The sequence below is a fragment of the Macaca nemestrina genome, chromosome 2 (genome assembly GCF_043159975.1).
Source record: "Macaca nemestrina isolate mMacNem1 chromosome 2, mMacNem.hap1, whole genome shotgun sequence".
Lineage (NCBI taxonomy): Eukaryota > Metazoa > Chordata > Mammalia > Primates > Cercopithecidae > Macaca > Macaca nemestrina.
In genome coordinates this window covers 20,799,495-20,817,154 of record NC_092126.1, presented here as the reverse complement: position 1 = coordinate 20,817,154, position 17,660 = coordinate 20,799,495, and the positions used below count along the sequence as shown (strand labels likewise).

Here is a 17,660-nt window from a genome sequence, read left to right as displayed (position 1 = left end):
GTAACAGCACAAGAAGAGAGAAAAAAGCCTGCATCCCCAAATGATCGCATGGAGCAGAGAACACCTCCAACACGGTTTACTCACTTCGGGATTGTTCCGTGAAAGGGAAATAACCCACTGTACTGTGAGTCCTCTTTTTAAGCACCTGCATTTGGGATCCTCTTTGTTAATGCAGGTTAATCTTAATTTACTCTCCCATTCTAGCCCCATTTGTTTTGCTTCTGCCTGCCACTACCTCCTCCTTTAAGGACTCAATGTTACCATCCTTTCCATCAGTTTGATCCTCTAGTGAGAGAGTAAGTTTGAGTCACCTCAAAGCCCAAGCATAGGCCTCCTATCTAATCCTAGTCTAACAGTTTCTTTTCTTAGGAAACATGCTAAAACAAATAATCTACTTCATCAACTAGCAAGCGGCCAGCAGATCTTAAACAATATGTGACCAGGTAACCAACCAGAACCATATTCTGGACCTGGCTCACCCGTAAGGACTAAAACCATATTTGGGTCCAGATGAAAACACTGGACTGGCTTAGTCCAAAAGCCCTGTTCTAGCCTTTTGCTACAATGAAAAAGCACACTGTGGAAGGCTAGATGACCACACAAACACATGAACAAACTTTTTAAAGTCTGGTCTATTAGTAATAAAATCAACTATAAAATAAACAATTAATGATAATATTTACTATAATGTATACACTGGAGTAGAACTATCAATTTCTATGAATAAAGGTCTCCATGTTCATGGAATTTGTTACATCCCAACACAAATGCTATGCAAATGTGACTAGTGGAGGACGAAAGCAGCGAAGCTGACAGTGCACCACAGGAATTATAAATGAACAGTATTCATAATGAATGTGCAAACAAGGAAGGCTGAAAAAGAAACCAATGTGTTCTTGGATCACACAAAGAAATCCCATTTCTCTTTGAAATGTTTATTCTTCCTCCTCAAACAAACTTTCATAATGAGAGTTAATTGAGCTGTTACATTATGTCAGAGTGTTCTGCTCATGCCAATAAATAATAACCCATCTTGAAAATCTACACTCTAGATTTTATAAGCCATATTTGAGGAATGTTAACAGCTTGGTTCCATTTGGCAAAAGTCAAGAAACAGTCATATTTCTATGTATGTAACTAAGTAACCAAATATCCTAAAATATAATGAGAAAATAATAGATATGCTCACAATGAAAAGAAAAGGATTTCTCATATATGATGCATTCTGTACTGTAAATCCAATTGTTTTGCATCCACGACCCTGATATAAACTCCAGACAGTGTTTTATGCTTCAGTGTCAAGCCTTAGGGGAAAAGCTGGCAAAAATATCACTGCTTCAATGTCAATTATTTCATGTGGAACTAGTTCATAAGCATCATAGACAAGAACACCACAACTCTACTTTCTTGCAATGATATGTATTTAAGAAAAACATCTTCAGAAACAAGAAAAACATTTACCTGCTCTTTAATTATTGTTAATTCAGAAACAATATTCCTTACGCTGCTGTCTCGATCTTTCTTATCCTTTCCAAATGCTGGGTTATGTAAATTGACCTCTTTCATTGCTAAAAGATTTTGACCACTACGCTTTCTAACCTAAAATAAAGAACAACAACAACAACAAAAAAGGAACAGGGTAAAGAAGTAGAAGGTAGAAAGGGGAAGAAAGAGATAGGCTAACAAAGTCACGTGAGTAACTAAGTCATATAAATAAGTCACAGAGCATTTAAAGTTCCAGCTGTATTTACATTAAGCTCAGCTCAAAACACTGGTATCCCCTGGGTCAATCTGTAATATTTAGTAGCATTTTACAATTTAGAGATTGCATCATGCATTGGGAGAAGCTTTTTTGAATATTTTTGTGACAGATTAATGATGCCTTTTGTCTTAAAAAGTCAGTGGCCGATTTCTAGAGCTTACAGCTAAAACAATATTAGTGTGGCTATCTCTGTTTGACAAAAACAATCATTCTAATTTTCATATCTATTTGTTTGCTATTTTTCAATGACAAGAGTTCCAATTCAATTGAATATCGGTGTGCAAGTGTGACATCCTGTTTGGTTGGGAGTATCAGAAATGTTCCCCAAGGGGAAAGTCACCTTGTAAACACAGCCAAAAGCTCCACTTCCAAGATGATCCAAAATCGCATAGTTGCCTATATATTTCGAAGGAGCTTTGTTCCGATTAATGCTTTCAATATTTTCAGCAATTTGCTTCAGTTCATCCTCCTAATCAAAATATAAAAAGGAAATGGGTTTCTGTGATAAATTCCATCCTAACTACATAGCAGCCTGCCAAAATATTGAAAACTCAGGACTTACCACTAATAAATTCAACTTGGATACCAATTCTTCATAAGCACTGATATCACGTACATAATGTCCTATGTCAATGAAGATCTCAAACAAGTCTGTGGGGAAAACTCTACAGAGAAAATTACACACACTTATCGTAGGACTTGGACACTGTTGATCATTACTTCCCTTTTTTTTTTTTTTTTTTTTTTGAGATGGAGTCTTGCTCTGTCGCCCAGGCTGGAGTGCAGTGGCGTGATCTCAGCTCACTGCAAACTCCACCTCCCGGGTTCACGCCACTCTCCCGCCTCAGCCTCCCGAGTAGCTGGGACTACTCAAATGGAACCAAGCTGTTAACATTCCTCAAATATGGCTTATAAAATCTAGAGTGTAGATTTTCAAGATGGGTTATTATTTATTGGCATGAGCAGAACACTCTGACATAATGTAACAGCTCAATTAACTCTCAATTAACTCTCATTATGAAAGTTTGTTTGAGGAGGAAGAATAAACATTTCAAAGAGAAATGGGATTTCTTTGTGTGATCCAAGAACACACAAAGTAGCGCCTGCCACCTCGCCTGGCTAATTTTTTGTATTTTTAGTAGAGATGAATTTTCACCATGTTAAGCCAGGATGGTCTCGATCTGCTGACCTCGTGATCCGCCCGTCTTGGCCTCCCAATCCCTTGCTGGGATTACAGGCGTGAGCCACCGTGCCCGGCCCATTACTTCCCTTTTGAATGCAGCTCGCTTACTGATTAATTACACGAAACAAATTTAACTTCTTTTGGTTATCAACAAAGTTGGAGAAACAATATTCTCCAACTTACCTTAAAAAATACACTATTTACAGTTTCTGTGGGGTAAGAAAAAAACAAATGGAGAAGAAAGTTCTAGAGATCTGCTGTACAACCTTGTGCTTACAGTTAACAACACTGTACACTTAAAATTTTAAGAAGGTAGATGGCATGTTAATATTTTTACCATAATTTAAAATTAGATATGATACAGATTATACAAAAATCTTATTTGTAAGATATTTGGGGGTATAGGTATTGAATATATTAGAAGGAAACATTTATTGGGTGTTTTTTTGGGGGGTGTGGAGCACTTCCACAAATGTCATTTGACTCAGATTTTAGTAAGAGGTAAATACTAATCTAACTTTTAAATTAAAGTTCCATGAAAATAAAAATACTGGTATGAAAAATAAAACAAATAAGGAGATTCATTCACCATTCCCAAGACACTGGTTTCCAGGGCTCAATTTTAAATATTTGAGTTCACTAAAAGGGATGGTTTAGAGCTTTGAAATGAAAGAGCATAAAGAATAAGTAGCTGGGTGCAATGGCTCACGCCTGTAATCCCAACGCTTTGGGAGGCCGAGGTGGGTGGATCACCTGAGGTCAGGAGTTCAAGACCAGCCTGGCCAACATGGTGAAAACCCGCCTCTACTGAAAATACAAAAATTAGCCAGGTGTGGTGGTGCATGCCTGTAGTCCCAGGTACTCAGGAGGCTGAGGCAGGAGAAGCAACAGAATGAGACTCTGTCAAAAAAAAAAAAAAAAAAAAGAACTAATTTTACTTTATTTTCCTCTAAATCCAAGCATCGTATAAAAATAAAGTAACAACATAAAATGCTCCATGCTTTCTGTACTTGATGTCAGCCAAAAGGCCAAAAAGTGATGCTCCATGCTTTCTGAACAAAAAAACACTGTATTAACTCAATATTTTATGCCTATTCTGCCTTCTTAACAAGATGTTAGTGAAAACTTGGGCCTATGATTTTGGCTAACCCACCCAACTAAATGGTGTGCAGAACACCACTGAGGGCACCAGTGTTTGCTTCCCAAAATGGTGGCCTTTCGGTCAGGCTCACCAATGCGGTATCTTGACGCCAGAACGTCCAGCCTCCCCTTCAAATGAGCTCCTACACTATCAAAGACACACAGAAAAAGTTTGTTTTCACTTTGATTAAATTCCCTTTGACTAAAGGGAAATTCCCAGATCGATTTTCAAATTTCTAGCTGGAAAAAACAAGCTCATATTTTAATACCATCTTTTAAAAATGTCAACATCTTTAATTATCAAAAAGAAAACTAAAATTATAGTGGTCGCATGTAATTAAGGGGAGTTGTATTGATACGGCGATTTATGCTCTTTCATCATCATTCTGTTAATATTCAGTGTGGCTGGATACTGAATCACTACAATAGCTCACTTATATCTGTGAAATAAGAAATCTGAAGACACATGGTTTGCATACTGATGTGTTATTTTCCTACTGTTGCATCTAAGCCAAGTATGTGAAAACAGTTCAATCTCATGAGCTCCTAAATCGAATGATCACTTATATTTCTCTAACCTCATACCTTTTAAAGAGTGGTCTGTTTCTTTCCATACTGAAGAGAAATCTCAAGGCTCTGAAAGCATAACACTAGAAAACAAAAGGATATGTGATTCTTAAATGGTAGCTCAGCAAATGAAAACATTTTCAGGAAAGAATTAACAGGAAGTAAACATTAACGTGACTTTATTGTAAGTGGCTGGTCCAGGTTGGAGCCAAAGCTTATAAGGGAAAACAAAAAAACACCAGCACCTGGGGTCATTCCCGTATTTACAAAGTGTTTATGTTGTAGAACGCTGGGAATATTGGCTTTGCTTCACTCGGTACTCGTCATTCATTTCTTTCTAGAAAGTACAAAATGAGTACAGAGACAAGAAGTAAAATTCCAATGCTGAGAAAACCAAACGTCTGAAGATTTCCAGGAGCTCAAGGTTTATTTTGTTTCTAGCCTGCTATGTATACCTCAATATTTATATGGTTTCTGTGAGAAAATAAACACTAGAAATGATGACATATAAAAATAGTCACAGGCACAGTGGACTCAAACTTGACAAATTGGTCTCCTGAGTAAAGAGTCTTAAGCATTCCCCAAATAGAACAATCTACAGTAACTCCCTAGAATGCTCAGAAAGAGGCCTGTGAGGCTTTAGCTAGGAAAAATAAACATCTGACATTTTGCAGAACTGAGAAAAAAGAGTGTGCCCAGCCTGCAGCTGTGCCTGCACAATAGGCCACCATTGGATTGATCAGGGTCTGCTGAATCAAATCTGGGATCAATTCCTAAAATCAGTGATCTGAATACAGAAGTGTCCCAAACAAATTGCCCAGAGAGGTGGGGCCGGCAACAAAATGACATGAAGGAGCCAGGTGAGAGCAGGGGAGACTGTGAGAAAGGGAGAGCATGCGTACTCCTCAAAAGTCCTTCATCTGGAATTCTAAAAAACCCTCTACTGGCTTCACAAAATGTATCTGCAGGACGGGTTTGTCTTCATCTGTTTACCAGCACAGTGTCATACATCTGTGATGCACTGAAGAAATCGTCCCATGCCTGCACCTTCCCTGGCAGCTCTCCAAAAACCCCTGCTCGCCAGCACAGAGATCCCCAAAGAGTCTGCTGGGTTTGGCCATCATTTTGGATGATAACTCTTAAATCAGATTGGAGACAAAGGTTGTTTCTTTCTTCCTTTTCAAAATGACTTGGGGGGAAAAGAAAAGATGAGCTACAAGTATTGCAAAGACTAACTTTAAATCAAATTTTGACATTAGGGACACTGCCCTCTGCCCCCACTGCCAATACCCACTCCTCAAAAATGAACTTAGAACCTGCATAACTGTTCCCCTTTCTTACATGTGAGGCCTCATCTCCTGGAGCACTGCCTTCCCAAACCACACGCCCCAGTTCCACTGAGCAGCTCCCCCTCCCCTCAGCTCCCCCAATACCCACTCCTCAAAAATGAACTTAGAACCTGCATAATTGCTTCCCTTTCTTACATGTGAGGCCTCATCTCCTGGAGCACTGCCTCCCGCAACCACACACCCCAGCCCCACTGAGCAGCTCACCCTTCCCTCAGCACACTCTAAGCTCACAGCTTTCACACTTGGTGCGCGCTGTTCCCTTGCATAGAATGTCCTTCCACCCTGCAGCAGATGCCACTGGTGCCCCACCCAATATCCCCTTATCCACTTGGCAAGTCCCTTCTCATCCGTCAAGATCCGTGATGGCAAATAATTTTCCCCTGTTGTTATATTCTGATACATAAGGAATGAATATTTTTTTAAAAAAATAGAACTTATTGATAAGCAAAGAAACACCTAAATAAATCACCTAATTCTCCCACACAGAGAAACCACTGTTCAGCCTTCTGCATTGTTTTAATATTATTTGATGCCATGCCATGCCAATCTTCCTCGCCAGGTATTTTTCCCCCATAGTCAGTACGGGGACCAGTACTAACCTAAACATTCTAAAAATCATAGATCATTTTACCAAAGTTACCCCAGGTTTCAATAACTTGATATTGCAGGACAACAGACATGTTTATTACCTGTAATAGATTAGTTTTTGCTGCATTCTTTTGCTTATTTGGTAAAATTAATTTTGCTATTGTATATACACCATTTTCCTGAAAGAATAAAGGGGTCATACACTGAGTGACAACACTGTAGTGATACACAAGCATAAAGAGGCAAATCAACAATCTCAAAAATTAGTATCAAAGAAGAAATGTTAGTATAACTTTGGACCTTGAAGTAAACATTACAGGACAATATTTAAAATGTCAACATAACACTTTTAAACACTAAAGAGTGCAACTACAATCTTAAAATTCCAACTGTCTGTGGAGAGTCAAGATTATTATAAAGTACATAAACATAAAGTGATTCAAATACCTTAAAAACAAAGAATGAGAGATTAAAAAGGGACAGAGTAAAGGTGTCCCAATATCTTAGAATTATATCTTTAATATTTATTTATATCCTTAATTACCACAACTGTAAAGGGAGATATTATATTTCAGTTATTAATTTATGTCTTTATTATAATCTTGACATCTTTCTAGATTTTTTAATTGAAATATATACATGAAGGAATGAACAAATAATAATACCTTACAGCCACTTTTCTATTATCTAGTAAATACATAATGTACTAATCTTTACTATATGCAGGCATTCATATTATAACTGCAAAGAGCCTTATTTGCTTTATCCCATCTAATCTCTGTAACAACTCTGTGAAATTAGTCTATAATTTCCTTGTTTTATACGTGAGAAAAGCAATACTTACAGCAGATACATTATTTTTTTAGAAGCCAAGCCAAGAAATAATAATTCCAGGAATTAAACCGCAGCCTGGCCAACTCCAAATGCCCTGCTTTATCAACTACCCGCCGATCTGCTGAGTTTCTCTCATGTCCTAATTTAATCATTGATGAGCTGATCCCTTACTAACATGCATGTATTTTGAAGTTGGATATCATATTGACACAGTCAAAAGGTTTTCTCTGTAAAATTCACTAAGTAGGAGGTAACTTTTGCAATAGAAGCCCATACAAGGGTTGTACATATATGTGTGTATATTTATTTATATAGATATTAATTTATATTTATGTGTATATATACATACACAAACATGTATATATAGCTGTACATACAGTAGATTAATTAGTGGATGATACTTTGCAAAGTCAGTTTCTTGGCAATAAATATTTTGTTTGCTGTGTCTCAATCATCATCTCTAACTTAATAATCTGATGCATAGTTTTAATCAAAATGACCGCTGTCCTTACCTTATGGTATTCTACATGCCCAGAATTAAAGCAATTCAGAGTATCCCTTTTAGAAAGATAAAATAAAAAGTACTGCACATAACATAATGAAGAAACATCAATTAACCACATGTCGGTCCTTTTTAAGTCAAGTGAGTTAAAGGAGGAAGGACAAAATATAAAGTGGAACTCTATTAGTGAAATGAGAAACGTTAAAATAGTTTTTAAATCACATGATGGGATCCCAAAACCTATGCTCTGGGATACAGACTGCACCACAAGGTGAGTTGATTATGAATGGTTACGGAGACCTGACCTTGAGAAGGAGTGCTCTCACCTGAACCACCTGGTGGGCATTGGTGTCATTGAGCACCAGCTCAGTGAGGGCAGCACAGCAGGCTGGAATGAAAACAATCAAATGCATAGTGTGCATCATTGCAATAAATACACTTTCACATGAATACTCTTGCTCCACAGGGTATTTTTATTATTTTGCTATGCTTGTTAGCAAAGTAACTCCTCAAGAAACACTAATTTTCCTTCTGGCACAGCTCTGGAAGAAGAGAAGTTGACTTGTAATGGCTTCTAATTCTCCTCTCCATGTATTTCCTGTGCACATCTATTCCACAGCAGCCATTTATTGAGAACTTACTGTGTACCAGGAGGCAAGTACTGTATCTGTCCATTTCATTGCAATCCCCAGTGCCCAACACATGCCCTGGCACTCAGCAGGTGCTCAACAAATATATCTATAATGGTTGATAAATAAAAGAATGCTTTAAATATATTATCCAATTCAATCCTTATAATAAGAGTATGCACTATGATTACCAGTGTTAGTGGTGAGAAAACAGTTTCAAAGAGTTACTAGACTAGGCCACACAACCAGTAAGTGGAAACGATCAGGAGTGCAGCCCCAGTCTGCCAGACGTTAAATCCCCAGCCCTAAACAGCACCACTCTTGCCTCCTGACAGCCACTGTGGCAGCCTTTGGTGGCATTTTGCACTGAAATACTTGTGCTCTCAGAAGTATGCCAGACTCTATAGCACAGAGCTCCTATAAAGGATAATTCCATTTTAGTGTGCTAAAGATTTTACATATATTCCCATAGAATTCTCACAATGATCTTCTATCACTGATATCATGATTATCATCACCATTTTACATAAGCAAAACTGAAGCTTGGAGAAGTTAAGGAACTTGCCCAAGGCCATATAGCCATCAATGAGGGTGGAGTCAAAACTCAAACCCTACTCTTAACCCTTTATGTTTTTAATTTTTATTTTCCATTTTTATTTAGGTATTGATATGGTTTGGCTGTGTCCCCACCCAAATCTCATCATGAATTGTAGTTCTCACAATTCCCACGTGTCATGGGAGGAACCTGGTGTGAAGTGATTGAATTATGGGGATGGGTCTTTCCTGCACTGTTCTCATGATAGTGAATGAGTCTCACAAGATTTGATGGTTTTAAAAATGGGAGTTTCCCTGCACAAGCCCTCTCTTTGCCTGCTGCCATCCACTTAAGATGAGATTTGCTCCTCCTTGTCTTCCGCCATGATTGTGAGGCCTCTCCAGCCATGTGGAACTGTAAGTCCATTAAACCTCTTTCTTTTGGAAATTGCCCAGCATGAAAATGGACTAATACAGTAAATTGGTACCAGTAGAGTGGGGCTTTGCTGAAAAGATAACAGAAAATTTGAAAGCGACTTTGGAACTTGGTAACAGGCAGATGTTGGAACAATTTGGAGGGCTCACAAAATGACAGGAAAATGTGGGAAAGTTTGGAACTCCCTAGAGACTTGTTGAATGGCTTTGACCAAATGCTGATAATGATACGGACAACAAAATCCAGGCTGAGGTGGTCTCAGATGGAGATGAGCAAATTGTTGGGAACTGGAGCAATGGTGACTCTTGTTATGTTTTAGCAAAGAGACTGGCGGCATTTTGCCCCTGCCCTAGATATCTGATGGAACTTTGAACTTGAGAGAAATAGTTTAGGGTATCTGGCAGAAGAAATTTCTAAGCAGCAAAGCATTCAAGAGGTGACTTGAATGTGTTAAAGGCATTGAATTTTAGAAGAGGAATACAGCATAAAAGTTTGGAAAATGTGCAGTCTGACAATGCAATAGAAAAGAAAAATCCCATTTTCTGAAGAGAAATTCAAGCCAGCTGCAGAAATTTGCATAAGTAATGAGCCAAATGTTATTCCCCAAAATAATGGGGAAAATTTATTCAGGGCATGTCAGAGACCTTTACGGCAGTCCCTCCCATCACAGGCCTGAAGGTTTAGGAGGAAAAATCGGTTTCATGGACTGGACCCAGGGTCCCTCTGCTGTGTGCAGTCTAGGGACTTGGTGCCCTGCATCCCAGCCATTTCAGTCATGACTAAAAGGGGCCAGGGTACAGCTCAGGCTGTTGCTTCAGAGGGTGGAAGTCCCAAGGCTTGGCAGCTTCCATGTGGTGTTGAGCCTGCATGTACACAAAAGTCAAGAATTGAGGTTTGGGAACCTCTGCCTAGATTTCAGAGGATGTATGGAAATGCCTGGATGCCCAGGCAGAAGTTTGCTGAAGGGGCGGAGTTCTCATGGAGAACATCTGCTACAGCAATTCAGAAGGGAAATGTGGGGTCAGAGTCCCCACACAGAGTCCCTGCTGGGGCACTGCCTAGTGCAGCTGTAAGAAGCAGGCCACTGTCCTCCAGACCCTGGAATGGTAGATTCACTGACAGTGTGCACTGTGTGCCTGGAAAAGCCAAAGACACTCAACATCAACCCATGAAAGCAGCCAAGAGGGAAGCTGTACCTCGCATAGCCACAGGGTAGAGCTGCCCAAGATCACGGGAATCCATTTATAGCATCAGTGTGACCCAGATGCAAGACATGGAGTCAAAGGAGATCATTTTGGAGCTTTAAGATTTGACTGCCCTGCTGGATTTTGGACTTGCATGGGGACTGTAGCCCCTTTGTTTTGGCCAGTTTCTCCCATTTGGAACAGCTGTATTTATCCAATGCCTGTACCCCATTGTATCTAGGAAGTAACTGACTTGCTTTTGATTTTACAGGCTCACAGGCAAGGGACTTGCCTTGTCTCAGGTGTTGGACTGTGGACTTCTGAGTTAATGCTGAAATGAGTTAAGACTTTGGGGGACTGTTGTGAAGGTATGACTGGTTTTGAAATGTAAGGACATACGATTTGGGAGGGGCCAAGAGCAAAATGATATAGTTTGACTGTGTCCCCACCCAAATCTCAATCTTGAATTGTAACTCCCACAACTCTCACATGTCACAGGAGGAACTCAGTGGGGGGTGACTGAATTATGGAGGCGGGTCTTTCCTGTGCTGTTCTCCTGATAGTGAATGAGTCTTGCTTGAGATCTGATGGTTTTTAAAATTTTTTTTTTGTAAACCCATGAAAGTGCACTTAGTTTCCCTGCACAAGCTCTCTCTTGCCTGCCATCATCCATGTAAGATGTGACTTGCTTCTCCTTGCCTTCCACCATGATTGTGAGGCCTCCCCAACCATGCGGAACTGTAAGTCCATTAAACGTCTTTTTTTGTAAATTGCCCTATCTTGGGTATGTCTTTAGCAGCGTGAAAATGGACTAATACAGGTATAGAATAAGCTGTATAACATAAACACATCTTAAGTGTATGGCTCAATGAGATATTACATATCTGTGTGCCCTGTAACCATCCTCCACCCAGAGGAATGTGTAGGCTATATTTCCAGTTCTCAAAGGCTCCTTGTGCCCCTTCTCAGGCATTCATTCCCCTATAATTCCACATCTAAGTAGCTGCTCTTCTGAATTCTATCACTATCAATCTCACCCACTCTTTGAATGATTGCTAGAAACACTCAGAGCTCTGAGATTCTGCTGGATTAGATTTCTGGGGAGCCTTCAAACAGTAAACCCCCAGCACAAGACTTTGTATCGAGACAGGGTCCTTTTAGAGTAAGCAGAAATGGCACTTTGAGGAGGAGATCCTATGTCCTTGTTTTCACACATCTGTGAAAAAATATCTTCTGTATTCTTCAGGAGAAAATAGTAGACAGCAAGGAAAGCCTGCCTTCTCCCACTCCCCCACTCCCTTGTTTCCTCTCCCGCAATGTCTGCTCTTTCCCCTCAGAGTGCCCCTGTCTCCTGCTGGCCCACACCACACCTCTCTGCTCCCTTTCTGTGCGCTGCTGTGGGGCACCCAACTTGGCCAATAGCACTCAGCACTCAGCACTACAGTGCACTAACTGCACTGTATCTCCACTTGTCCCAAAGGCCAGGTGCCCCCAGGCAGGACACAAACTGCATGACTGCTCAAGGTGGCCCTGCCAAAAAGCATTGATGCATTGCTGCTCCTGCTTGCATGTGAAAATCCTAGACAGGGCAGCATCTTTCTGTCTTCTCTTTGGAGCTCAAGAAGCATGGGGAAGGTATTCTCTTGCACCTGGTGAGACAAGTGTGTGCACGGAAGATTCCCCCTTATGTAAGGTGCCCTGGGATCTAGAAAATTCTAGAAAGCATGACTCCGGCCACAGATCAAGCTGCATCCCCTAATCCAGTTTCCCTCATAATAAAGCTAATGTTTTGTCTCCCTATCTCTGACTTCTGAGTTTATCTCTTTCTGGGTTCAGAACATAGAAGGCAAAGAAAACATTTGTTAAATCATTCATCTACAAGTCCAACACTGGGACCAAGAAGTTTCCAGCATCCACGTGGATTTCACCTCACATTTTTGTAAACTTCTAAATTGTGCCTACTTAACACTATTATACTAATCTATAATAGTGAATAATAATACAACATAGTAAATTATAGCATATCAAATAATAAAACATAAACACCTGCTTGAAGAGAGAAAGTATTTTCTTGTATTTCCCTAGGGCTCAAGTCTTCTGATAAATGAAGCTGCTGAATTCGGCCTGCAGCATTTGCACTGGACAGGCTTCCGATGGAGGAGCGATCAGAAACAAAATTTCTGTCTCTGAAAAAGAAAAGTTAATGCACAGACCATTTATCAATTTCCCTTCACCGTCAGTCCTTTCTATGTCACATTTAAGAAATCTTTGCCTCCCTCATGTCATGAAGGCATCATTATTGTTTCACTTTCCAATCCACCTGGAGTTGATTTTTGTGCATGGTGTGTGGTAAGAATCTTTTTTTTTTTATGGTTACTAAACTGATTCCTCACTATTTATTGAAAAGTGTCCTCTCCCCACTGCTCTACATGGCCACCTTTGTTTTTGAATTTTCTATTTTCCTGGAGTTGATTCACCTGACTACATCTTAGTCTTGATTATTCTCTGTTTTCTTTTTCCATGAACTTTCAATCTTCCTTTATTTTAAGAAAGTTCTCTTCTATCATACCTTGGAAAAGTTTAGCCCTTTTCATTTTACTCTGTACTTCCAGGATCCCAATTATCCACATGTTGAAAACCTGTCTTCTTCTATTGGGCATATCATTCATTTTCTAATTTCTTTTATTCGTTGGTCTTTTTCTTCTGCATTATATGTAATTTTTTCCAAGCTTACCCTACATTTTACTATTTCTATTTTTTTTCTGGTGATCTAGCTAATTTGTCGGTTCTGTAGGTGTTATTCAGTCCTTGCTTTCTTTCCTGGCTCTGCAATCTTCTCCCCTTTTTGTGTCCAAAATTTGTTTCATCTTTAATCTCATTTCATAAATTCATACTCTGCTTAATGTCCTTGATGAAATAAAGCATTCGCTTTTCTGTTTACTCTGTGCACTTTCTTCCATAATAGATTCTTCATCTGTCTTTTGCCTGCTTTGTTGTCTTTTGTTTTACATAGTTACCATTTTTTTCCATGTATTTTTTTTTTTTTAATAGCAGCAACTCCCCCTGGATTTCTCCGTGCCTAAATGTAACATGGATGGAGTTTCCTTGACTTCCCTCTCATGTCATCTGGGTCCACTAGTGTCCTCCCTGTAATGAGCATGGGGAAGGTAATGGAGCTGAGCCTAGGGACATCACAGGTGGCGATCTTATCTGTCAACATTATTATCTTAAAACTCAAATTGTAGGGATCTCTTCACCTGAACAAGAGAGCCCTTTGGGAGCTGCCTTTGAGTGTGGGATGGCAGGTGAACAGGCATGAGAAAGTTTCCCGGAAACTGCCCTGACAACAGTGGTGTTCATACTCAAGCCACAAGACAGCCTGGCAACCTTTACCCCTAGTGCCAGCTGCAGTCAGCCCAGGGGCAGGAACGAGCTCTAAAAGGAAACTGTTTATCCAGCTAGGGTAATAAATTCTCCCAGAGCACCAGCACATATTTAACATGGAATAAGACGTAAAATATGTCATGATCCCAGGGAAAAGTTTGCTAACATTGCACCATCAAAATGGACTGGAAAATGATTCTTTAGATGTGAAAGACCTCTTTTTCACCAAGGATAGTTATGACTTGAGCAAAAGAGAAAAGCTAGATTCAATACTATACGAGAAAAAGGCAGGTTTTGTCTTTGAAATTCTGCTTAACTATTATAGAATTTCATTTTATTCTTAAGAAAATAGCTGTTCTCCAAGAGGGCAACCCACACCTATTGCAATAGGTATGGTTGTCCAATAATAAAGATATAACCACCGCCATGATCATCATTACCATCATCATCCTACAAACCTAAATAAAAAACCTTTGTCAATTGTGATTACTTTGACCAAGGGGCTGGCTTATTATGTCACAGCACTAATGAATGACTTATAATTTATACTATAAAGTATTGATATCTTTATGTCACATTCATAAAGCAAGTAGATTGCCAACAGTCTATAAATTTTTTTCTTTGTTTAGGTAATGACAGATATTGTTAACAAAGCGACTGTTCATGTCTCTACAGTCTGTTCTTATGCTTCTGAATGTTCCCTCAGAGAAAATGAAGTTGGTAACACACAGTTCTGCAATATCCCTAGAAGCATAACAAGTACAAAGTCATAACAATATTGATTTGACAATATCTAGTTATATGAAAATTGATAAGTCCCTCTGCTTGTATTAAAATGAGCTTTATTTATGTACTGCAGATCATAAACATGATCCAGTTCAAATATGCATACTCATTTTTTTTAACTTTGATTCAGCACCCATAGAACTGAATTATACTTTAAAACAACATTAGGTAATAGAATCTTCCCATGGATGGTACCACAAGATATTATTATTCAATACTTCAATATATTTAATTCAGAAAATACAGAAGTTAGATTGCAACATGCTTCTAGAGAATTTCAATTGGAAACTAAACTATCCATTCTCTATGCTCCTGACTTACAATGTCACTGGAATTCTACTTTTAAAAGAGAGATGATGCCCACCTTAGAGGACCATTGAGAGAAAAGTAGAGAACTGGACTAGAGTTAGTAACATGGCAACCACTTGATTAATGATATCATCTTTGAAAAATAAGGATTATACACCTGCTCCTTTCATATAGGCTTTATTTTCTCTTTATAGACAATAATATATGTGCACACACAAACATTTTAGGAAAATATTACTCATCATTATACTTGGAATGACAAAATGCGTATACTAATTCAAGGAAAAGGTGACAAGACAAAGGTTTTCTTTAGGTTACTGGATTTCCATTCAGCCTTCACTATATTTGCAGATTGATGGCCTTCGACATTCCCAGCACTGTACTGGAGGTTGGTGATGCAAAGATAAATATATCCGGGTCCCCAAGGAATTGAAAAGATGAATGCCCCTGACATGGATGTAGAACATGCTTGTGACAAGTATAGATGACGGCGGAAGGCATGAATTACCAAAGAAACCCCAAAGCAGAAGGGAACGAGGTGAGCACACACCAATCTGCCATCTCGTCACAGAGTCCCCAGATTTCAACAAATAGGGCAAAGTAGGCCAAAGCCCACTCTGACTCACCCTCGTAAAATATGAAGAAGCTGTTTGATGCCTCCCCAAATGCGAATTTCCACGCTGGTCTCAGGGTCCTCACAAACCTGTACCAGAATCCAGACAACGCTCCAGAGCAGCTTCAGGTGGTCGGAGTGGAGCAGACTAAGGAGGACAGGTATCCCCTCGTAGAGCTTCACCTGCTCTTTCACCTGGGGCTCTGCACAAAGTAGGCGCAGCAGCTCCGCTGTTAGTCTGAAAGGGGTGGGGAGGGTGGGGGTGAGAATCACAACATCATGAGTTGATGACTTTACATTAAGACTAAAGCTATCATCAGTGCATTAAATATAACCCTAACATTTTGTAAGTCATGGGTCAACGTGCATTTTCTGTTAGGAGCCCGATCAAAATCAAACACTTTTAGCTTTACTAACCGTACAATCTCTGTCACAAGAACTCATCTATGCTGATAGCATGAAAGCAGCCAGAGACAACATATAAAAATAAATTAGCATCCCTATGTTACAATAAATCTTTATTTACAAAAATAAGCAGTGCAATAAACTTAGCCTGTAGGTCATAGTTTGCAGATCACTGTTCTAAATTATAGGCTCGTTGCATCATCATTGGTCTGGTTAAAAACCTACTGACCAGCATTGGCAGGGCGTGGTGGTGTGTGCCTGTAATCACAGCCACTTGGGAGGCTGAGGTAGGAGAATTGCTCGAACCCAGGAGGCAGAGGTTGCAGTGCGCCAAGGTCACTTGCGACTGCACTCCAGCCTGGGTGACAGAGCGAGACTCTATTTCAAAAACAAAAACTACTGACCAGCAAATAAGTATCAAGGACAAACAATGAGATCTGCATTGTGCTAAAGACAAAAAAAAAACAAAACAAAATTAAAAGCCTTATTCTAGTCTTCAGAAACTTACTGTGTAATTGCAAAATAAGACATTGATAGAAAATGTCAAAAACACTCCAATGCAGGGGAGTTAAGGGCAAAGTACTCAGTTACTACATACTCAGTGTAAAGTGCATTAAATTGATGGTAAAGACACAAGGTTCAGCTGTGCCATGAAAAATTATGATGATAAATGTTTTATAGAATCATCCTCAGTCCTCTAGTCTCATACTTAAACACTCTCATCCTGGATAGTGTCATCCATTCCCATGATTTCAAACACTCTTTCTACCTTGCCATCATGATCTCAGCCCAGGCATTGCTCCTAACCTCCAGAAGTTTTAGCCACATGGATGATCCACAAGTACTCACCACACTACCCCTAAACTCAAAGTCATTAGCCTCCTCCCCAGGTCTATTCTTCACCTTATATCCCCGACCTTGACTCATGGCACCACAATATTTTCAGTTTTCCAAGCCACAAGACTGGGAGGCATCAAGACACATATTCCTCTTCTCACACTCCTCCACAGTCAGTCAAGAGCTCTTAGTGTTTTCTATTTCCTGGGTAACTTCTGGGATGCTCTTGAACATCAGGCAGCTAGCTAACCCCCCTGCTCCTCCCCTCCTTGTAATCCTTGGTCATGCTCAAGATATAAACCCTTCTTTCATCTACCTTTCCAATATTCTCATTCCCATACTGGTTTCTCATTCCTTTCCCCTGAACTGATTATCTATGGCTCCTCTCCCTCCCGAATTTTGTGCTCTGACATTAATAATAAATGTTCCTTGATAAATAGTATTCTTTACCTTCACAAACTTTCTACACCAAACATCCTCTCCTTGTTGTAAGTGGATCTCAATATGTGGATATAAACAAACACCCCCCACCTCACTCCCACATACACTGCTATCAAAGTGATCTTTAAAAAAACAAATTTGATCATGCTTAAAATTTTTCCACGAGTCCCCATAATG

At 39.5% G+C, this 17,660-nt stretch overlaps 1 protein-coding gene across 20 annotated transcripts in view; it reads right to left on the bottom strand.

Annotated features, from left to right (window-relative positions):
- LOC105488951 (NIMA related kinase 10) overlaps nucleotides 1–17,660 on the bottom strand; it is a 271,931-nt gene that overhangs the window by 187,680 nt on the left and 66,591 nt on the right. For all 20 annotated transcript variants that reach the window (XM_071090803.1, XM_071090804.1, XM_071090789.1 and 17 more), the window contains 8 exons: nucleotides 15,814–16,038; nucleotides 12,755–12,894; nucleotides 8,252–8,313; nucleotides 6,691–6,768; nucleotides 4,671–4,735; nucleotides 2,325–2,427; nucleotides 2,103–2,231; nucleotides 1,462–1,599 (listed from right to left, as the gene is read on the bottom strand). In XM_071090803.1, coding sequence (XP_070946904.1) covers nucleotides 1,462–1,599; nucleotides 2,103–2,231; nucleotides 2,325–2,427; nucleotides 4,671–4,735; nucleotides 6,691–6,768; nucleotides 8,252–8,313; nucleotides 12,755–12,894; nucleotides 15,814–16,038 — 940 coding nt within the window. The remainder of the gene's footprint in view (nucleotides 1–1,461; nucleotides 1,600–2,102; nucleotides 2,232–2,324; nucleotides 2,428–4,670; nucleotides 4,736–6,690; nucleotides 6,769–8,251; nucleotides 8,314–12,754; nucleotides 12,895–15,813; nucleotides 16,039–17,660) is intronic.